This window comes from Tamandua tetradactyla, chromosome 3 (genome assembly GCF_023851605.1).
Source record: "Tamandua tetradactyla isolate mTamTet1 chromosome 3, mTamTet1.pri, whole genome shotgun sequence".
In the NCBI taxonomy this organism is placed as follows: domain Eukaryota; kingdom Metazoa; phylum Chordata; class Mammalia; order Pilosa; family Myrmecophagidae; genus Tamandua; species Tamandua tetradactyla.
This window is the reverse complement of record NC_135329.1, coordinates 183,768,417-183,792,406: the sequence shown is the minus strand read 5'-3', so window position 1 is coordinate 183,792,406 and position 23,990 is coordinate 183,768,417. Positions and strand designations below refer to the sequence as shown.

At 34.4% G+C, this 23,990-nt stretch overlaps 1 protein-coding gene and 1 pseudogene across 17 annotated transcripts in view; both read right to left on the bottom strand.

Annotated features, from left to right (window-relative positions):
- The window catches only part of PIKFYVE (phosphoinositide kinase, FYVE-type zinc finger containing), a 91,088-nt gene that overhangs the window by 57,547 nt on the left and 9,551 nt on the right, over positions 1-23,990 (bottom strand). For 11 of the 17 annotated variants that reach the window (XM_077154905.1, XM_077154902.1, XM_077154901.1 and 8 more), the window contains 7 exons: positions 21,410-21,617; positions 19,470-19,559; positions 11,073-11,214; positions 9,557-9,714; positions 8,318-8,429; positions 7,202-7,349; positions 6,502-6,669 (listed from right to left, as the gene is read on the bottom strand). In XM_077154905.1, coding sequence (XP_077011020.1) covers positions 6,502-6,669; positions 7,202-7,349; positions 8,318-8,429; positions 9,557-9,714; positions 11,073-11,214; positions 19,470-19,559; positions 21,410-21,617 — 1,026 coding nt within the window. Of the gene's footprint in view, positions 1-6,490; positions 6,670-7,201; positions 7,350-8,317; positions 8,430-9,556; positions 9,715-11,072; positions 11,215-14,199; positions 14,250-19,469; positions 19,560-21,409; positions 21,618-23,990 lie in introns of those variants that run through there. The other 6 variants (XM_077154911.1, XM_077154913.1, XM_077154906.1 and 3 more) reach the window with 5 other exon arrangements.
- LOC143678037 (ATP-dependent RNA helicase DDX18 pseudogene) lies at positions 16,029-19,460 on the bottom strand (annotated as a pseudogene).

The window sequence follows — 23,990 nt, the reverse complement described above, 5'->3', positions numbered from 1 at the left end:
TTCTTTTTAGCCATAATACCATTAACACACTTAAGAAAACTGACAATATGTTAATATCACCAAATTAGCTCACATTCAAATTTATTCAACTGTGCCCAAATGTCTTTAATAGATTTTTTTTTCCTTAAACCTGGAACCAGTAAGGTTCATGAACTGCATTTAGATGTTGCATCCTTTCATTCTCATTTAATCTAGAACAGTCCCCTCACTTTTTTTCTTTTTCATGATAATGACTTTTCAAAAAGCCCAGGCCACATTCGAGGTTTGATCAATTGTTTCCTCATGTTATTTAACTTGTATCTCTATCCTAAAGTTTTCCAATAAATCGGAATTTAGACCTAGATGACTGTGGAAGTCATAACTTTCATTTTCTTCTCTAGGTCTACTTGCTAACTTGCCAAGAATGGTTCAGAATCCTGCTTGCAACATGTAATAAAATATATTTTAATTAATCAAATCAGAAGCTCATATTGTCTCAGATTTATCAGCTTTTGAAAATGAGGGGTTTGCTTATCACATAAGATTTTTAATGAGTTTTTTTTAAATAGATATTTCAAGCAATTTTATAAATCCAAATGCCTTCAGCATTAGAAAATAGAACATGATCCATGAGAAAATATTTAATAAATATTTTATATTTAATTTCAATGGAAAGGTGAAGACAAACCATTCCTATTTGCATTTGAGAATTCTATTATCTGTTCTTTTACTTCATTACCAAGTCTCTCTGGCAATCTTTACTTTCTGATACTCAGGGTGTATCTTGGCTACAAAACAGAGGAAAATATTTTATATTTCAATTTCACAAGAAAAATGAGAAAAAGAATTCTCGCAGGCATGCTAAAAATTAGTAAAAAGGTATTACCCATGCTCACCTGGAATTGTAACTGTTATTTCTAAATTCTGAGATGCTGAACTCTTTGTATATAAAATGTTTGTTCACTAGAATTTTGGGTATCTATATGATACCTGAGACTCAGAGCTAGAGTTCTGCAGCTCTGAAAGTCAGCATTACCCCATATGACAACTGTTTAAAAAGTTTAAAAAGAGGTCAGACTTCAAGTAGAGATATGAATGAAGGCAATTTGGTTAGGACTAAGGTAAATGACAAGGGAATAAGAATGATATGGTCTATATTTTAAAACTTAGCAACTTCTGTGTAATACCAAAGGAAAAGATGTTTATATGATGCAAAATTTACATTTTCAGCAGCATACTATATAATTTAACTTATATGTTGAACTTATTTGAACACCATAATTACATGGAACTTGAATAGGGAGTTGGTTTGTACAGGTTAGTATGATGCCCTGCTACATGCCAGAGTAATCTGGGCAGAAGATTAAAAAGTATTTGTAAAGTTCTTGAGGGACTGGGGGAAAAGGTAGAAATATTAAACTTCCCCACCTAGGGAAGATCCGCTACTATCACAAGCACTGGAGACTACCAATTTAATAGACTAAGCCCTTGATCTTGGGGCTTGCCCTTATGAAACTTATTCCTGCAAAGGAGAAGCTAAGACTTGTTATAATTATACCTAAGAGTCAACCCCAGGGAACCTCTTTTGTTGCTCAGACATGGCCTCTCTTTTTAAGCTGACTCCCACAGGTAAACTCATGGAGCATGACGACTAGGCATGTAAATCTCCCTAGAAACATGGAACATGACTCCAAGGAATGAGCCTGGCCCTAGTATCATGGGATTGAAAGACTTCTTGACCAAAAGGAGGAAGAAAATGAGAAAAAATAAACTTTCAGTGGCTAAGAGATTTCAAATAGAGAGGTCATGCTGGAGGTTAGTTATTCTTATGCATTATGTAGATATCTCTTTTCAGTTTTTGGTTTATTGGAGCAGCTAGAGGGAAATGTCTGAAGCCACTGAACTGTATTCCAGTAGCCTTGATTCTTGAAGATAAATGTATAACTACATAGCTTTTACAGTGTGACCATGTGATTGTGAAAACCTTGTAACCGATGCTTCCTTTATCCAGTGTATGAACAGGATAAGTAAGAAAATAAAGAGAAAATAAATAAATAAATAATGGGGGGGACAGGGGTTATGGGAAGTTTTGTGTGCTCTTTTTTTACTTTTATTCTTATTTTTATTGTTTTTGGAGTAATGAAAATGCTCAAAAATCAACTGTGATGATTAATGTACAACTATATGATAATACTGTGAACTATTGATTGTATACTTTAGATGACTCTATGGTATGTGAAAATATCTCAGTAAAATTGCATTAAATAATAATTAATGAGAGAACTACGAAGGACAGTAACATTTACTAAGGGATTTTTATAATCCTCAAATTATAGAATCTCAAAATGCAAATGAATTACCTTTTTTATGATACTGAATGACCTCTATAGCATTCTTACTGAGCAGGCTAAGGGATTGTTTATAGTCATCATAACTTAAAAAATATTTTATATCTTGATTTTTCATTTTACAGACTCAGAATTAAAATGAAGCTTGGAAGTCACCAAGTCTATCTAACCTCTCACCCAAGGTAGGCCTCCTGACAGGTGGCTGTTCAGATATCAACTGAACACATCTAGGTGACAGTCACAAAAGCTCACTATTCCTAACTACTGAACCTAGTTCTTCCTTCAGTCAATTACAAATAAATGTAATTTATTTCAGGTACCTCCAAGAAACATCAAACTTCCTTTTCTCCATTTTAAATAGCTCTAAACTCCTTAATTAATCAGCCTTAATTTAAAATGGTTTACGTTAATCACATCTCAGGATCCTGGCAACCCAGCTCTAGTCATAAATTAGAGCTGAACACAAATCTTTGAATGAAATTCTCATTCTGGACATTATATTGCCACTAATGAAATGTATCACTGCATTAGCATGAAGGTGGTAGTTAGCCACATCACACTTCTGAACTTGGAGATAACTAGGTCATTATCACATGAATTACTAAGAATGGCCTTTTCTCCAGGAGGTTATCCTAGAGGTTATTCTTACTCATGATATAGATATTCCCTTTTTAGTTTATGGTGTATTTGAGTGGTTAAAAAGAAGTACCTGAAACTGTAGAGCTATGTTCTGATAGCCATGTTTCTTGAAGATGATTGAATAATGATACAGCTTTTACAATGTGATTGTGTGATGGTGAAAACATTGTGTCTGAAGCTCCTTTTATCTAGGGTATGGACAGATGAGTAAAAAATATGGATACAAAATAAACAAATAATAGGGGGAACAAAGGTTAAAATAAATTGAGTAGATCGAAATATTAGTGTTCAATGGCACAGAGGGGTAAGGGATATGTTATGTATGAGTTTTTTCTTTTGCTAAAGTGATGTCAATTTTCAAAAAAAATGATCATGGTGGTGAATATCAACCATGTGAAGATATTATGAGCCACTGATTGTACATCATGTAGAGAATATGTGTATGCCAAGAATGTTTGCTTGTTTGTTAAGGTTTTACAATAAAAATCCTAAAAAAAAGGCCTTTTCCACAGAGTATTAACAATAAGTGTTTTAAGTGTTTTCAACCTAATAACATTATTTTATGCCTACGTTACATTTCATCTTGCTAGTCTCAGTTTAAAGTTTAAGAAAATAGTGATCTTCTTAAATTTCAATTCTGCTATCAAACATGCTAGCCCTTCTTTCCAGTTTTTAATGATTTGTTAATCTTAAAAACATTAAAAGTGCTCACCAAATAAGTATTAATGCTGAATATAGGTAGAAGAAACCCATCACATAATACAGGCACAAGCCCCTTTTCTGGTAACACCAAATTATTTTAATTCTTTCAATGTTTGGCGCCATCATTAAAACAAGATACAAAACCACCTATTATATTAATAGCTGAACTCTTTTATTTGCCAAACATACTTAACTCTTTGTGAGCTTCTCACAAAGAAAATCTTCATCTGACTTTAACCACCTCTGTAACGCAGTCCAAGCGCAGAACTGTTCTCTTTGTCTGCAAACCTGTGAGAAACCAACTGAGCCTTATTAAGGTCAAAGAAGACAATACCTATCATATGCTCCTCATCTACCGATACAGTATCATCATAAAAAATGGAAATGGCATTGTTTTGGGCTGACTCTTAACCAGTGCTGGTACCCAGTCACCACCAATTTCGTTTCTCTATACCACAATACATTCTGTTCAGCAAACTTTTCTACAAAAATTTCAGCTTTCAATGCCATATCAAGAACCCATCTATAAAGTTTTTAATGCATCTATGGCTCCATCATTTAGACCTTCTCCTATTTTCCACAAGTCTTCAAAAATAATATACTTTGGCACCACGATCAAAGCTACACAATTTTTTCAACTGACATATAGTCTGTCTAAATTTGGCAATAGACATTCAAAATGTATTATCTATATCTTCAAAATAACCAGGTATTATCTCTATCTTCAATATCTTGGATTTCACTTTCCTCTTAACCATGTGCATTCTTTCCTATTAAGATTAATCTTGATGGGGGCTGGAGATAAGTTTCTTTCAGTCATCAATAAACACACCAATTTTCTCCAAACAATTGGCCTAATTTTTCTTTATTTCTATCACAATTTTTAAAAATGTTTTCTCAGATATCCTTGGCATTTTCCCAACCTACAGCACAATCTGGACTTTTGCCATCTTGTCATTTTTCTTAAAGTGCTGGTCCCTCCTTCAGATTCATCCTCATATGAAGGCTGCCTCTCACTACTTTACAAGCAATCTTTTTAAAAGTCTAAAATCAGAGAGGTTTCAGAGGAATGATCATACTTTCTTCTCAACTGCAGGTGCTCCCCCTTTAATTTTCCCTGGAGATACAATTTTAAGTTGTATTGTAAAAACATTGCCATTTTAAGAGCCGGCTTTTCCTTTCATTCCTCTCCCCACATTTTGAAGTCAGCTTTCTTAAAGCAAATGTCTAACTCTGCTCAGCAGTCCATTCTTTGCTATTATAAATTCTGTGCCAACAGATCTCATTCTTCAAGATATTCAAAATTTCCAGAACTTTCTAAGAGGTGAAATCATCAACAAGTCAGAAATGTATTTCACACTTTGCTTTCAGCAAAATGAAATTGCCAACAGTTGTTCAAAGAAGAAATGTCCTCCTTTATGATATTTCCTGTCTCTGAATCACATTGAAATTCATCTCGTAAGAGTATCATCTAATATCCTCCATTTGACCAGTCTACAGTTAATTCTCACACAAATGTCATTTCTGCTTCACTATCCTTTTACACTCACCAAGTACTACCCATCATTTTTCCAATGTGTTTTGAGGATTCCTAGAAAGAAGTATATTTTACTCATATTCAATGCTAGTTAAGTTTCCTCCTTTACCCATAAGCTCTTTAAATTTCTTATCTTTAAATGAGATATACCCTTTTACTACCATAACTCTTAAATGCCATTTCACCACATCTTGATAATATTGGCTACTACTGATACATGCGGAAAATTTGTTTCAAATTATTTTAGTATAGATGTTTAAATTCAATTACTAGGCTCAAAATAGGATGTGCTAAAGAATTAGGCAAGGATTTCAGAGCTAAGTGAGAAGACAATTCAACTTTAATGAACTAAATGTTAAAAAATTTAAACTCCAGGTAAAATAATGTAGTAAAGTGCTTTGTCTTTATAATGATTTTCAGTTACTGTGGCAATTAAATCCCATAATTAATTAATTTGCATAATGCCAGCTTAAGCTATTAATTTAAACTGCCTTTTTTTGGGGGGCATGGGCAGGCTCCAGGAATTGAGCCTTAATTTAAACTAATTTTTAATTACATCCAACAGTGTAAACCTCACCATCCATTAAACAAAAAGTATTCATTTTTTATGTGCTCCTATGTTAGATTTTAGTAATGGTTTAACCTTACTTTTTCTTTTACACCAAATGTCTTTTGAATACAGTCATTATTATTTTTGAGTCAGTAGATGAAAGCCTCAAATAAGATAGCTAAAATACAGAATGAATTAATTTTATATTAATTAGAAGAGAAAAATTTTAAAAATAAATATAGCATTTACAGAATAAGCATTTTAAATTACAGTAGAAAGATGTTTTGGACTGTGTGAATGTTTTTCCCCCAATCCAGCTAAAGAATCTGAACAGATTTAGTGACACACTGTTACTGGATAATAGCATAAGCATACAGGCTTTAAAATATTAAGTGAAGAAAGAAAAGAATAGAGCAGAACATCCATGTTACAAATGCAAAGAAATGCCACCTTGGAAGTTGCACATTATGCTAAGGGAAGAGCAGTAAGATGTAGTTCCTTTTAAAGACTATGAGAATTAAACTGGGTATGGTGGTACCGAGGGGAAAAAAATAAGAAACAAAAAGAATCAACCAAAAAAGGTATGGGGAGGTAGTGTGGAGAAAATCAGGAAGGGTGGAACAAAACCCACACCAAATACCCTCAGCCATATAGGACAGAGGAAGCCAGGAGAACAGGCTGTCATGAGAGCCTGTGGCCCAGCTCTCCAGCCTGTGTTTGGATTCCAGATGGCAACTACCTCCTACCTTTTTGGTCAGCAGGGTGAGGGGGCACATGTGGGTACTTGGAGGGCTTCTTGATATGGAAGTTCACGTTGTCCAGCTCCACGTTCAGGCTGATAGAAGCGGCTGAGTCACTGTCCACTGTGGACTGGAAACTGCTGACTGATGTGCGCTTGCTAGGACTGGCAGAATCTTTTAGTGTCAGGGAGGGAAAAGAAATATAGGGAGGGGGGAGTAAAAATGGGTTTCATAGGGTATTGGAGGAAAGGAAAAAAATGCTTTTTTAATATACAAGCCCAATGTGCAATACCAAAATGGATACAGTATTTTCATGTACCTGTGTGTAGACTTAATAAAATTTGAACAAGTTAAATAAAAAATCAATTTTTAAAATAAAGAAATATACTGGAGGTTCTGCAGAAAGAAAGTTTGATATCACAGTAAAGAGGTAAAGAGGTGAGAAAGTTGTTTGCTGCAATATTATTAGCTCAGAATTATTTTTAAGCTGCTGCAAACTAGAAACTACAGTAAAACCTGGAAATGCCAGTAGCCTAACAAGTCTGTTTCTTAAGAAAATACTGTATCTAGGAAAAGGACTGTTATCAGATGTTGGAGTCATAAATTATAAAGTAGGGGATTGTTTCAAACAAACAAAAACACTCATTTTATCACACATATAAAATAATGATTCATAAAAACTGAAATGTTAGAGAGTTAAACTCACTAGCCATATTATCGTCACCTTCTTCAGCTATCTGTTCTGTGTCACTGTCATCAAACTTTATATCTTTAAACCAAGATGGCTCAGAGTGTCCTTCCACAGAGTTCACCGAGTCACTGTCTGGAGAAGGTGTCTCAGAAAATTCTGTACTCTGAAAGAATCAAGAATAATCCAAGCAACCGACCCTCAGTGCAACAATGTTGAGTTATCACAGTACAAATAAATTCTCACCAGTATTTCTACAAATTTAACCACTGAATAAACGTATATAAAAAATAAACAAATAAATAAAAATTAAGTTGTAAACCAGCATCATACTGACAATTCCTTCCTTAAAATAAAATTATAATTTTCATTAACCAGAGATTTAGGTAGCCTATTATGAGCAAAACATTTCTTTGATACAAATTTTAGTGTTTCATTTCATCCTTTAGTACTGCCAGTGAAAATGGGTTAGAAATATTTTGACCCTGGGCCCACTCTAAGACATGTCCTGAAAATAACTTAGATTTTAATAAATTACATCACACCAGTCTTTGGGTTGCCTCTTTCTTCTAAACATTGGGTTTCTCATTTTAGCTCACAAAGTTGTTACTAAAGATTACTATATACCAAATTACATAAATGAAAAGTGAAAGTATATCTTTTTTTAAAGCTCTATCTTTAAACAAGTAATTTCCATTTCCTTAATGAAAGTGAAAAGAGCAAATAAATGGAATACTACAGTTTTTCATTGCTATACAATTTATTATTGCTAAGGAATCAAACTCTATTTCAATGGTGACATTAAATTTAATCATTTTATTATGTACACTCCCTCCTAGTTCTAAAACTCCTAGTAATATTAAATACCACTAAAATTAAATGACAAGTAATTATAATACCACTAAACTGAGCTTAAGCAATTGAATAAACTATTGGATTCCAACAGTAGGCTTTTAATCACTGCTATCTACCTACCAAGTAAAAATGTCTGAACTTTCCTCACACAGCAGGAGGAAAAAGTTAGAAAAGAGTTAGTTATCTTTGGGTAATTCAATTATTTTTTGTCCCCAATGATGAAGACAGACTTATAAACACTCTTGCTGTATCTTCAGCAGCACTAACATTGAATATTACCTGCAGTGGTCTGTAAAGCGCATACTCATCCCTGAAAAGTTGGTCATGATGACTAACACAATCCAGCCAACGCCCATCAACCATTGCTTGTCCAATTGCTATAGCTTGGGCCCTGAATGAAGACCAATAAAAATACAAAGCTTTAAATCAGTCAGAACAATTTTACAGCTACCTGATAAGACCCAAACTTGTGATTTTTTAGGTCTAATCAGAATTGGAATCCTTGGATAAGTAAAGTATAAAACAAGAGAAACTTAAAGCTAAACTAAAAGTCTTCTAGGTACCATTATAAAGAAGAGACTTCTAACAAAGTAGACGTAACAAAACCTAATTTTAATTACAACAAGCATTTATTGAGTGCTTAATGCACACATATTCCTGTACTTACTAGAAGAGTAAAATAACATTGAGAATAGCATGGCTCCTTATCTGCAAAGAGCTTACATTATAGTCTTGATGAGAAGACAATACTAAATGTTATAGGTATAAAATGTATATACATATATACACCTAATTACAACCCATTACATTCACTTAACATTTCACAATCTATAAAGCACTTTGGTCAATGTTACTCTCATTTTATTCTCACAGCATATTCACAGGACCATATACTTTCCCCATATTGGAATTAAGTAGTTCAAATCTCAAAGAGATTAAATAACTTGACTAAAAGCACAAGCTAAAAAGAGATAAAGTCAAATAAGTACACAGACCTTCACTGCTCTAAAACCGTTTCTCTCTCTTTCCAGATACTTGCTTCTTCTCATGTGAGGATGAACAGTTAATATAAGCAAGTGGTAAGAGCCAAGGGACATGTCTATTTTTCCATTTTACAAGTCATGTGTGAGACAGATGAGGACACTTTACATGTGGCTAATGGACCCAATTCTCAAAACAGGGTGCAATATCTAAATTAGTGAATAGTAGCAGGAGAATCTCCTTTTGGCCTGACACCCCAGCTATAGCCCCTAATCACGCTTTAATAGAGAACTCTGTGTTTATTACACATTTTATCTTTTAATAAGGTAAATTGTGAGCCCACTTGGTTCTTTGCATCTATTCTGTAATGACTAAAATCCAAATGGGAACAGGGTTGACTAATTTGACCCCAAACTACCTAATGTATATGACAAACAGTACCGTGCTCACAATTCCTCTTATATCTTCAAATATGTGTACTCATTAAAAAAAAAAGTAATAAATAATATCGAAAAGTCCTTCTTAAGATCACAATACCTAGTAGCAATGTGTCCATTTCGGATTAACCAGTTGACTAATTCCTTTCCTACAATGCAGTTGGGATGCGTTCTTAGCCAATAGCGGTGATCCTGAAACTCCATTCCACTACTGTGATGGCAAATTTTCTTCCATAAATCCTTTAACTGAACGCTGTCCTGTAATAACGTTAAGAACAAGCAATTACTCATGAGAGGGATGCCATATACCTTTTCAGATTCCTTCCTGAATGATTTTTAGATCAATAAAAGAAAATTCAATTCAGACTTCTTTGAAGTAGCCAACTTAGACAATTTTATATAAATGACACACGAATGGGGAATACTCTGAATTCAGCTCTTCTAATTTCAAACAAACCTTTTTCTACTGAAAATCAGCTAACCCAAATACTTCATTTTTTCAGTCAATGGCATATACTACCAGTGTCCTAGTTATGTATGTGCAAAATATCACTGTCTTCTTTGGAAACAGGCAAGGGAGAGGGGGCAATAATCACACTAATCTAAGATACCTGCTCCTAGCTAGCCTTTACTCAACCAGATTCTCACCATTCTCACCTATACCCAACTGTCTGTGACTTTTCCTACAGAAAAGCCTTCAACGAATTACTGCCCTGCTCAACAACACTTCCAGCAATGTCCAATGTCTACAGATTCAAATATGAGCTTGTAAGGACTGAATTCACTGCCTTTTACTATGTAGTCCCAAATAACTTTCCTTCCTACTGCCCTCAGACTCCAACTTAAAACTCCCTTCCAATCTCTCCCAATTAGCCCTACTTCTGCCCATGGAAAATGTCCTGTTTATTCTCACTTGTATAACTTTTCCCACATCTAAAAATAAGATTCTTTTTCCTTGCTGCCTAACCAACTTCACTTCATTCTTCAAGGTACAGTCCGAACTTTTCTCTTTAAAGCCTTTCCTGATTCCTATGCTAGTAAAGATCTATTCTTTGTCTTCATATAGGATTTATGGTTCCTATAATTCATTTAACACTCTTTCTGCTATCAAAGTATTACTTCTTTTATTATTAAAGAGCTGACCATTGATCAAATTTCCACCTACTGAACTGTAAGCTTGAGAACAGAAGTCATATCCTCCATTCCTATGAATCACCCTTAGGACTGAACAAAGTATTCCACATATACATAAATTCAATAAACACTGATTATCATCTATATAAATATATAGCATTAAATGCCCAAGAAGTTTTCCATATGCATAAGAAACATGTTTAAATAGCAATCTGGGACCAAACTAAAAGTTAAACTCTCTTATTACATTGGCACCGAAATTCTGATCTCGACAGATTAAAGGTGACAAGAAAATATTAGTGCAGTATGTGGGTGTGGAACATGACCAATTTTTCAGGTGATCCGAGGAAAAACTTATTTATTTCCTTTATTTAGTCTACATGTAGCCAGCTATTTCACGTCCGTGTTTCCCCAAAAAATAAAAAAATAAACAGTTACATAAACATCCTTTAGGAATGAGTCAAAGACATTATTACTATTACCAGAAGAATTTTGCGTTCATCCTCAGAGGCTGTATCTGCTCTAACATATGTTCGGTTAGCCTGGGGACTGACAGATGCCTCATATGAAGGTACCATAGGAGAACCAGACCGATCCAGTGACAAGTTAGTAATGCTGGCTGATCTAGAAATAAAAACAAAAATAAAACCACAGTTGTAAATAAATAGAAATAAATTAATTTAATAGGATTACAGTGAAAATTCATTTTTAAATAAACATTCACTCACTACTGTTTGTCATGATGGTTATAGACTCCTGGTTGTTACAATGGTTAAATACTATATTATCATTGGGGGAAAATGGGTAAAGGGAATACAGAAACTCTACATCAGTCTAAAATTCTTTCAAAGTAAGTTTAAAAGAAAGTTTATAGGAAAACAATTATAAATATAATTCATACATCAATGATATTTCAAAGGAAATAGATATAAACTTTCTCTGTAAAATATTTTTAAAAAACAGCCTTTTCCTTAATCAACAAATAAAAAGAATTATAAATTATCTAAATTTTTAGATAATTAAAAAAAATTTCTAAATACTGAAATAATCTTGCAGATCATGGGTCAGCAAACTATAGCCCATGTCCAAATCCAGCCTGCTTCTTGTTTTTGAATGGCCCATGAACTAGGAATGTCTTTATAGATGAACATCTGCAATAGATCTAATAACAGGGAACATTAACTTTGAATCCTAACCCCAATTAAGCAAAACATTATCCACCCCCCAAAAAAGAATTTCTTTCTTCTCATCAGTAGACCTATAATCTAAAGTATCACATTAAATTTTATTTTTAATTTAATGAATAAAAGATTGGTAGAAATTTGCTCTATCTTGTTATATAAGCACCTGCATAATATCCTTAGTTTTGCCTCTTGGAAAAGTTACCAGATAAATGACTTGTAAGTAGAATAACGGTAGTATCAAGGAAGCATTTATTTATTAAAAATTGTAGCTAGAAACTTAGTTAGCTTCTACCTATAGAAAATGAAACCCAATTTTAGCTTCCATATGAAAGAGAAAAAGGGAGAAGCATTTACTGTATGTTAGATACTACATAGCCCACTCATTTGGGTAATATTATGTATCTTACCTCATTTAATCCTCATAGCACCTTATGAAGTAGATATTATTAGCTTCATTTTACAAATAAGGGAATCAAGAATCAGAGATTAAGTAACTTGTCTAAGGTAATGAGCTAATAAGTACAAGGGCTGCCATTTAAAACCAGGTCACAATTTTAAAACCTTGTACTATACAAGGCAGATACAAATACTTTTAAAATTACTTAAGAAATTATTCACAGGTTTAGCAAAAGGTCATTCTTAATAGTTAATGGAAAACCACAAATATCAAACAGTCTATAAACAATGTTCTTTAAATAATCAGCTTTTCATTTCGTGGCATGTTCTTTTAGTGTAAAAGGTTGCCACTATGTCTTATTCAACTAATTAAAAACTCATTTCCAATGTATGCATTATCCATGCATTGTGCATGTCTGTCTAACATTCTAACCATTCCTAGAAATACTCTGACACAGTGGCAAAGAAAAGTCAATTAGTCAATTTTACTGCCAAAACTCCAATAAATTGGTTATTGGTAACAATGCTGACTAAAATTATATTTACATATAGTACTTATTGACTAAATTACTTCCCTTCTAAAGATGTAAATGAATCTTAGCATTAATTCAAAGCACATAGTAGTATATTGTAAATTAGAATAGCTATCTCTGTGTTTGAGGAAACGGAGTAAATGATGACCAAGGATGAGACAGGGAAAATGAAGAAGAACCAAGAAAGGAGACTGAGGAGAGGCCAGTGAGGTGAGAGGAAAAGCAAGGCAGGAGTGTTTTAATTTGACCCATCTTAAAAAAAATAAACAACAGAAAACTATCTATTGATCCCACATCCCTCTGCTACACTTCCCTTCTTTGCTGTAGAACAAAATTCCTGCCTCCAATTTATCTTCTCCCATTCTCTCTTATACCCCAACAATCCACTGAAATTGTTTATTAAAGGTTACCAATGATCTCTACGTTGTTAAATCCAATGGGCAGTTTTCAGTCCTTATCTTACTTGGCATATCGACAACATAAGACACAGGTGATAATTCCCTCCTCCTTGAAAAACTTACCTCACTAGGCTTCTAAGACAATATACTGTCCTAGCTTTTCTCTCATCTCACTGGTCTCTCCTCAGTCTCCTTTTCTGGTGCTTCTTCATTTCCCTAATCTCAGTCCTTGGTCATCACCTCCTCTCTTTCCACACTCACTCTATAAACTCATCCTGGCTCACAGCTTTACATACCATCCACAGAATGACAACACCCAAGTTTAGATCTCCAGCCTGTGCCTCTCCCCTGAATTATAGATTTATATACACAACTGCCTATTCAGCATCTCAAATTCAACATGTTTAAAATAAAAACTATTCTTCCCAGTCTTCCCCATCTCAGTAGGTGGCAAGTCCATCCTTTCAATTGCTCAAGACAGAAACCTGAGTCATCTTTGACTCCTTTCTTTCTATTGTAGCCTACATTCAATTGGTTAGCAAATCTTTTTAGTTCTCCCACCAAAATGCATCTAGAATCTGACCACTTCTCATCACCCTCATTTCAAATACCCTGATCTAACCCAATTGTCTTTCCTGGATTATTACGACACTTTTCAAAGAAGTCTCCCTGCTTCTACTCTTTTTTTTTTATGTAGTTATTTAATAACATGGGAAAATAAACATGTTATGAAATATGCTGCTATTACAAAATCATGAGTAGAGCATAACTTCACTTTTAGTAAAAAAACAAAAATAAAAAGTTCAAAACCATTAGCATCCACAGAAAAAACTGGACAGATACCCAAATGGTATTTACTTCTGTCCAATAATTAAATATTTTCTTCCTTTTCCAATTGTGTATTTTTTGAAACATGCTTATTTCTGAAACAGACTGTTCTAGTTTGCTAGCTGCCGGAATGCAATATACCAGAAATGGAATGGCTTTTAAAAAGAGGAATTTAATGAGTTGCTAATTTACAGTTCTAAGGCCAAGAAAATATCCCAATTACAACAAGTCTATAGAAATGTTCAATCTAAGGCATCCAAGAAAAGATACCTTGGTTCAAGAAGGTCGATGAAGTTCAGGGTTTCTCTCTCAAGTGGAAAGGCACATGGTGAACACAGTCAGAGTTTCTCTCTGATCTGGAAAGGCACATGGGGAGCACAGCGTCATCTGCTAGCTTCTTCTCCTGGCTTCCTGTTTCATGAAGCTCCCCAGGAGACATTTTCCTTCTTCATTTCCAAAGGTTGCTGGCTGGTGGACTCTGCTTCTCGTGGCTATGTCATTTCGCTCTGCTCTCTGTGAATCTCTTATACTCCAAAATGTTTCGTCTTTTATAGGACTTCAGAAACTAATCAAGACCCACCCAAATGGATGGAGACACGCCTCTACCTAATCCAGCTTAACAACCACTTGATTAAATCACATCTCCAGGGAGATGATCTAATTACAGTTTAAAACATACAATACTGAATAGGGATTAGAAGAAATGGCTGCCTTTACAAAACGGGATTAGAATTAAAGCATGGCTTTTCTATGGTACATACATCATTTAAAACCAGCACACAAATGAACAAAACAAACTACTGAAAGTAAAGTTGGCAAATGCCAGGGGTTCAGAGCCCAGCAGTCAATATCTGATTCCTAGGACAGGGCCAACCTGGTGCCTGTGGTCAAGCTCAGATGCAGAGCATTGTTCTTTTCCTGTTGGAATGCTACTTATAAGATTATTTGCCCTACACTTTATGTTCTTCTATATTTCATGGGACTCTACAAACGTTAACTGGCATAACAGCAAAATGAAGCTAGTAACTTTGATTTTAATCACTACAAAATAGAACTACTATAGTACATAAAACACACTAGAAACCAAGTGCTCTTAACAAGAGAAATCCACCTGACTAAACAACTAGTTTTGCTGGTTTTCTCTAACCTCCCTTCATTTTCAACTTTCCTGTCAATCTATTTTAGTCTCATGGATTCTAAGAGGTCATTTTTCTCATAAAGACACTAACATGAATGTTCAGTCTATTGATACATGGTCTTGGCATTTCATTTAAATATACTGCAGAGTCAAAAGAGAGGACCAGATCCAAACCACCTTGAAATTTAAAAATTTGAATGAGTGTCCCATTCTTTTTTTTTTAAGAGGATCTTTGCAAAGTTACCAAATATAGAATAGCAGATTGCAATTATATTGCTGTAAATGAGCCTCAAAAAGTCCAGATTTTCTCCCCAAATGTTAAGATTGTAAGAAGCACTTTATTAAAATAGAAGGCAATATATAAAAATTGATATCACTTTTATTATTACTATTATTATTTTGGGTGGGGGTGGTGCATGGACTAGAAATCAAATTCAGGTCTCCTGCATGATACCACCTTTAATTTAGTGTTTCTAAAGTATTTCCTAAAGCTCAGTTCCTTCTTATACTGCAGAATTTCTAAGAAGGATCAAGAACTGCTGTGAAAAGTTTAAGAAACAAGAAAAACAAAAAATAAACCAAGGCTATTTCTGCATCATTACCACTTCTCCAGTACACCCTCTCACCTGCCTTTTAGAGTGAGTTAGTATACCTATCTTTGCCATAAAAATTTTCAGGCATAAGAAAGAAATTCTATTAACAATGACATAAATTTGGGGGGAAAAAGATTTTAAATTAAAATACTGGATCATCACAACAAAGACCAAGAAAAATTGAACTGTTTTATTACCAAAAAATAAAAAAGAGATTTGCCGGAAATAAAGAGTGCTCAGTGCCAGTAACCCAAGTTAATTAACATTCTTATCAGATCAGTCCAAATCATAGAAATAAGTTTTCTTACTAAAGCAGGGGGGAAAAATCCATTTCAGGACAAAGTTATTCAGGATGAAAGGAAAGTGTGTCTTCAGTGAGAGAACTGCTTGCTGTTGGATGATTTCTTGTAAATGTTTTTGAAGGTTTAGGACTTCTCAACTTTCTTGGCTTTCTGGTAGCCAAATCTGTCACCTCCTCCTCTCTTTTTAGGTTAATTATTGCTGTTCATATTCAGATCACCAAAATCAGGCACCTTGAAACTGAATGGCAAAGCAACCTGAGGCAAATTTAGATTATTAGCATTATAGATCTGCTTCAAAGAATGGAATCATAGGCTCGAATGTATGAGTCATATGTTTCTGGGCTGACTTATGAAAAGAGTAGTTCTTTTCAATCAATTTCTCCAACTGAGACTGAACGTCAGAAATTTTGGACCAGGAAAACTAAAATTCACTTCTAAACTAAAACCCAATTCTTGTGGGTGCAAAAAGAGCAAAGCATGTCCTCTTCCATTTAGGCCTCTGGCTATTTTACTCACATGATGAATATATTTCTTAGGGTTATCTGGAGGGCCAAACTGAACAATCCAGTCAACTTCAGGGACATTCAACCCTCGAGCTGCCATGTCTGTACAGAGTATCCCAGAATCTGCACTACTAAACTGGGACAAGGTGGTTGTCTACATATTTTGCTTCTGCCTTCCTTGAATGGCCAAGCTAGACAAACCAATATAGTTCAGCATCTCGTGGTGGTATTTCACAGGTTTACAGGATGAAAAGAACACCATCATTTTCTTCTTTCAGTTCTTCTTAAGGAAGGTAAACAGCAGAAGGAATCTCTTTTCAGAGGAACAACAATATACTGCTGCTGAAGACATTAGTTTTGCATTAGTTTTATCATCCTCAACACCAATACAATGGCTCCTTTTTCAGAGCAATTCTTGCCATGTCTTCAGCTTTTTGAGTTTGCATGGCAGAAAAAATCATGATCTGTCTGCACATTAGCAGAAGTTTAGTAATTTGCTTTAATACCTCTTTAAAATCAACATCCAAAACATGATCAGGGTCATCAATAACCAGACACTAGGTTTTTACACATAAATCCTGGGGTGTTCTGCATATGACCCAGGAGTAAATCTAGTATGGCCACAATGATGCTGATCCCATTAGCAAGTTTCTGTGCTTTAGCAGATCTGTTACTAGCCACCCTCATATGTGAGGACAAGTTAAGTCATCAGTTCCTTAAGTACACCAAAGTCTGAATGGCCAGTTCCCTAGTAGATGAGAGAATAAGGACTCCTGTTCCATTTCTGAGCATAAATTTTAACTTACCAATGAGTTCAACAGTAGGGATGAGAAATGCCAGGGTTTTGCCACTGGCAGATTTTATAGCCACTACAAGATCTTTGCCTTCCAGAAACGGTCTGATATTTTTGACTTTCAGTCATGAAAAGAAAAGACAAACCCTTTTCTTTTATTGCCCTCAGAGTGTTTACACTGACAAGATTAGTTATGGATGCGAGTGAAGTATCCTCAAAAGCTCCTGTCAGTCACAAGGACAAGGTGAGCCCTTCAGTGTCATCTTCATCATCTGGCTTCCCCACAGTACTTTCTGTTTCCTCAGGAGCCCAGCACCTTCTTCAGACTCTTTATCTTCAACTTCTGCTTTTTTTTTTTTTTTTTAAATCAAGCCCAGCATTTTCTACCATCTTTCTTTTTATTTTTCTTTGTTTTTTATTCCGAATTAGGTGACTGTGTTGCTGCTTCCCCATTAGTTTATATGGTAGATTTCTTTGGGGATTTCTTTAACATTTTTCACTGCTTCCTTAGACATGCCTCCATTTTAGGCTTCTGATAAACCCACATTCATAAACTTAGACATGTCTCCATTTTAGGCTTCTGACAAACCTACATTCATGGACTGTTTTAGGAACTTTTTAACTTTTCAAGCTTCCACAGTTTCTTCAGACACATCTCTATTTGGGGTTTCTGATAGGCTCACATCTGATGCCCTTATAGCTTTAGGTTTCACTGCCACAATTCTAGGTTCTGTTTCTCAATTTTTCTGCACGAGAGATTCATCCATGATGCTGGTGGAACACCTTCAGCACAGCACCACAAAGGGCTTCCTCCCTACTTATATGCCCTAGGTCTACTCAACAGAATAGAGTGCTTCTTTCAAAACATAATTCAAATCATGTCACCCCCTCACCAACTCCCCACTCACAACACAAATAAGAAAAATGTTTTTAAGAGTAGAATATCAACTAATAAATGTAGAAGGAATGATGGAGTTACAAAATCACCATTATGAAAATCCACAGTAACACGATTCGGGCAAAAATCATAAATGGATGCTAAAATTATGAGAGAAAAATTGACGGGGACCAAGAAATTCATACAAATCTCAAAGTATGCACCCACATATTATTTATTTATTATAAAGTTCCATTATAAATGGAACTTTACGGTGGAGTAACTCAGTGGATATCACCTTAACCAAGAGATCAAGTCGATATCACCAAAACAAGATTCTACTGAGTTGAACAAGATGGAAGTGTGCAAGCATAGAATGATTACAGGCAACTACTTCAAGTAATTTGGCAAAGAAATAATCAAGACTATAGGTAACTAGAAGCAGAACATGAAAGAGAAGTTTTTATCCGTTTTTTTGTTTGTTTTTTCTTTTTTTTTTGTATGCTGTATGGTGGGTGTCACATTTCATTCTTTTTCCATGTTGACTACCCTGTTACTGCAGTACCATTTGTTGAATTTTGGGGGGGACAGGGGTTGGTGAGAGATGTGCATGGACTAGGACTCGAACTCAGGTCTGGCAGGCAAGAATTCTACCACTGAACTACCCTTGCACCCTGTTTTTTAGTTTTTTGTTTTTGTTTTCGTTTAGGTTTTAGGTTTCACTGCCATGATTTTAGGTTCTGCTTAACAATATTTCTGCACAGGAGAGTCATCCACGTTATTGGTGGAATACCTTTTCAGCACAGCACCAATGTTGTTTGATTTTAATAGGTAAGACCCTAGTTTATTTAAATGCTGATGGTAAGGAGTCAGCAAAAAGAGATGGATGATACAGAACATCAATGGGATAACCAATAAGAAATGGGAAGCGATAGGACATTGAATACAAACTGGGGAATTTGCATTGATTAAGAGGTAGAAAAAAGAAAATGGATGAGCTCCAAATGTAATCAAGTTGGTAAGTGGTGGTAAAAGCTGAGGGCATCCCCATTTGTTCCTTGCTATGAAGTAGGAAGCAGGGTTGTCTGCTTAGAGAGACGAAAGAGAAGAGTATGGGTTCAGAAATCTGAAACCAGTGGAGAAAGAAAGAGCCACTGAGAAAATTCAAGCAAAAGCAGATTAGTGTAAATAAAATGAGAGCTTAATTCAGCATCTAGAGCTAAGAAAAGTATAATAATCAACCCCACTCTTTTTTTGTCTGTTTGTTCTTCTCACCACTTTGAAAAGAAACAAAAATCAGATAAAGAGTTAAGTGTTTTCATTTGGCAGCTTACCTATTTCGAGCAGGAGATTTCCCAGTATCCTCTTGAACAGATACAAGTCTTGTCGAAAGAGCAGTGTTTGAGGAGTCTGGATGAATCAAGCTTTAATGAAAATAACAAAATAGTAAGAGCATTTGGGATAGTAACAGGTGAATCCATATTTACCATTTTCAATGAAGGGCTTTAGCACTTAAAAGCCAATTGTTTTTCTCTGCTGTAATGAAATTTGGGGTCATTTTTGTTTTCTTTAACTAGGGTGAAACTTTGTTTAGTTTTTACCTTAAGTAAATCAAACGCCAAAGGATGACAGTTTACTCAATATAAAGAATGCCAATAAAATAATGAAATTGGTTGGATAGGTGACTTATAGAATTCCTCACATCACACACAGAAGAAACAGAAGGAAATTTTATGTCCTAGATTTTCAAGGACAATACTGATTTCAAATATGTCATTCTCAGTTCCCATAACTCAATGGAATAGTACTAGAGAAACAGACAAATCTAGGACCAAACTGCAGGCTCTACTTCTTCCAAGCTTAATTTCCAAGCTTCCACTCATAATCTCTGCATCTACATATATCAGAAGGAGAAAATAGTACCTACCACAAAGACATGATAACTAAAAGAAAATGAATGTTAAACAATTAGCATAGAACCTAAAACTTAACTGTTATTCTTCCTTTGACATCTACATCTTTCAGAAAGCTTTCACACTGGTTTGGTTTATTAAATCATACCTGTCAATTCCAACCTCACACAACAGGGCCACAGCACAAATAAGAGCCATTATTAACTAAAGCAAGCAAGAGCTGAAGAACCTCTATATTTCCTTTTAATTGTTTTATTAAATATAGAATTTATTTTTTAATTTATAAAATATATGTAAGACATAAAAAAATTTTAAGATAAAAAAATAAAATAATATATATATGGAAGATATAAAGAATCACAATGCCACAAACACCCAGAATGCAATTTTAAGAAAAAGAACATTACAACAACTCCAAAATTTCTGTCTAATCCTGTCCCCTTCCCTCTCTTTGGTGAAACAACTTTCCTAAATTTTATTTATCTTCTTGCTGTTCTTCCTGTATTCCTAGACTATGTACGTTTATTTTAATGTATGTTTGAACTTTATATAAATGGAATCGTAACTGGATACATGATCAGGTGACTTTCTTTTCTACTCCATATTATGTCCTTAAAATTCATCCATGTTGAATGTAGCTGTAATTCATTCATTTCCATTCTGTTTAAATTCTTGGTTACATACCAATTCCTCACTCCCTTAAGAGGTAATTGAGAAAATCAAAGAAATGTTAGTTAAAGCTCTAAGCTCTCTGATATAGCCAGATTTGCCATTATGCTTAAGCAAATAATTTTGCTAATGAAAACAACCAAAAACTGATGAGCCTAGGATTCTAATACAAACAATTTCAGGTAAATGCCAAAAAGAGTCGGTGACATCCTCTTCTACCAGGTAGTGCAGCATAGTTAGGCCTATATAAAAACATAAAATGTTCCTTAGAAAGGTAAAAAATCCAATTCCTTTTGCAAATATTATTGCAATCTTATGAGCATCCTCCTTCTCAAAGAAGGCTACATAAGGAATTTTTAATCTCAATGATTTCTGTTGCCTAAGAATTCACTCAAAAAAATATTTATTGATATATATATGCCATGCACTGTTCTTGGTGTCGAGGAAAGAGCAGTGAATAACAAAGACAAAGTCCTTAGCTCTTTATGACACTTACATTCTAAATAGTCAATATATCACTATCCATAACCATCTTCTCTGAACCTTCTAGAAACAGGTGTAGAAAAAAAGGGAAAAACAGTGAATTTGCAGGAAACAATTCAAAGAAAGTACATGTCAACTAAGAGTACTCATAATTTACAAGACTACCATATTTCTAAAACACAAATAAAATTATATTTCATCAACAGTACCTTTGCCAGGCCAAATCATCCTCTAAAAATATGTTGCGACTGGCTTTTCTACTCCCAACAGGTGTTCGAGGTTCACTGGGATCAAGCGCAGACACAGAACAAGTAGAATCTGAAAGAGCATTCAAATCTTCTCCGATGGAATTACTGTCTGTGGAATGAGCATAACTTAAGGCTATTTTTCTACAGTATGTGCAAGCTCGAAGGTCTCCTAGGATAGAGAAAAAATTTAAGTGAAAGATGGTAGTAATATATTACCGAACAGAACATTTCAAATCCTTGGGAAAAAGTTAATCTAATAATAAGGAAATACGTTCAAGTAAAGCCCACCAAAAAAGATACTTTGAAGAAGTTAAATATTTTTGTTACTGTTTTACATATTTTAAGAACTATGAATTATGATTAATTCATTCAGGGGTCTAAATTATGTCAAGTATTTATAATGAGTTAAGAAAAAAATGACTCAAGCATTAGAAAAGAGTGCTTCAAAAAATCTTTTTTAAGGTTCTCAAATTTAAATAAGGGATCTCTATGAGACAGTAGGTTCAAGGTAAAAAACATGTTTTTGAATGGAATAAATAAACCAACACAAAGCAAAACATATTTTCCCTAGGCAACAATAAGGAGGAAAAACGTGACCAAGGTGTCCACTATAAAGCCCTAAAAAGTGGCCTCCAGGAGGGGGCACAATTTTAAAAACAAATCAGTGAAAAAAAGTGGGTTAGCATGCAATATGAAAGATGGGACTAAAAACTATAAAAGATATCTTTATAGTAAAAGTTAACATAGAAATGAAATATTCTTGGGATATAAACAGATAATTTAATACTTTTAAATACTAGGTTTTTTTAGTATGTGGTCCTGTCCAAATCTAAGTTTTCATTTCTACCTTGTATTTCCATAACATTGTTTTGCCTGATTCTGTAACATTTTACTACTGAAACGAGGAGCTAAGATAATTAAACTTTACTAATTACATTATTTAACAATTCTAACTTAAAACTTTACAATAATGTTAGAACACTGAAGTGATACGGAACAAAAGACTTCTGAAAGTCAACTGAACTATATTTTAACCAGAATTACTACCAAGTATAAGAAAAGGTTTTTATTTTTTTCATCTTACAATTTATTGTATAATACTCAGTTTTACTAAATTATGCATTAATTTTAATCAAAATTAAATGTCGCTTGTTGAATTACTAATTTTTGATTTCACAATTTAACAGATGAAAGGTATTAAAAAGTCCAAAGAAAAATATATCTACTTTAATCATGGCTAAAAGAAAAAAAAAAAAGGGACTGTGGTCTAGGAAAAATGCGTTTTAAGACACATTACACCAGCTGCCCAAAGTAGAGTATTGATCAGAAAATGAAATTACTCCTTGTAGAAGGTTTTTAACTTACCAGAATAAAGATTTAACTAATTTCTTAAAACAAAAAAATCTCCCTTAACCGGCCAGTAATTTAAACTAAAATGATCAGATCAATACAGAGCCAAGACTGACCAGAAAAGTAAAGTTTTCATCTCATGTAAGTGCCTATTGAACACATGACTCTATCATGTGATGGGGATACAAGGATTGATAAGAAACAGTCCAGCCATCAAAGAACTCATCATCCAGTGGAAGTGATGACAGAGGAGGTGACAGACACATATAATCAAAAAGCTGCATGACATGATGGCTAGCACTACCAATAGCTAATATTCATTGGTCCCTTTTTATGTGCCAAAATATGTTCTAGGTGTTGTACATTTATTCAAGGCCACTGCGTATATCTGTATCTCACATAAATTATCCCATTTAATCCCAATAACAATCCTATGAGGTGGGTAATACTATTATCCCATTTTACCAATGAGGAAACTGAGGAACAGAGAAGTTAAAGTAACTTGCCCAAAGTCATCTAGCTATTTAATTTAGATGTGGTTTCCTGAAAGAGTATTATCCCATCTTTTGGAAATCAAGGAAAGCTTCCTAAAGATGATGCTCAGGCTAAATCATAAAGATGAGTATTTAAGATACAAGAAGGAAAGCGTCAATCAGGGAATGCAGCATGAGCAAAGTCATTAAAGTCAGGCCAGACATGTGCAGTAGGCATTAGATTTAACAGCTGAATGAAACAGTAGGAACCTTCAGTGGCGAAAACAGACAAGTATCCAATTTCAACCCAGTGTAAACTAAGTATTAAGACAGATGCAATACCAAGTGCTATGAGAACATATAGAATAAGTACCCCAACCCAGTCTTTAGTAATATTTTTCACTAAGAAGAGCTACCAGCCAAAGGTAAGGGAGACAGATAAGGGGTGAAGAGGTAAAGCACTCAAGGCATCAAGATGTTGACAAAGTACAGGACTGAAAGAAAGCAGAGAACGACCCAATGGAATACTATGAGTATTATAATGTGTGAAAGTACAGGAATGGTATGGCAAAAGAAAGAAGTAAACAAGCAAGGAAAGGAAGAATCTTACAGACCATACTACCAAAACAAGATTTTATGCTAAGGCTAATAAGAGTTTTCAAAGTCAGGGGACTATTCTGATATGATCAGATTGGCATTTTATACAGCATACTACCAGG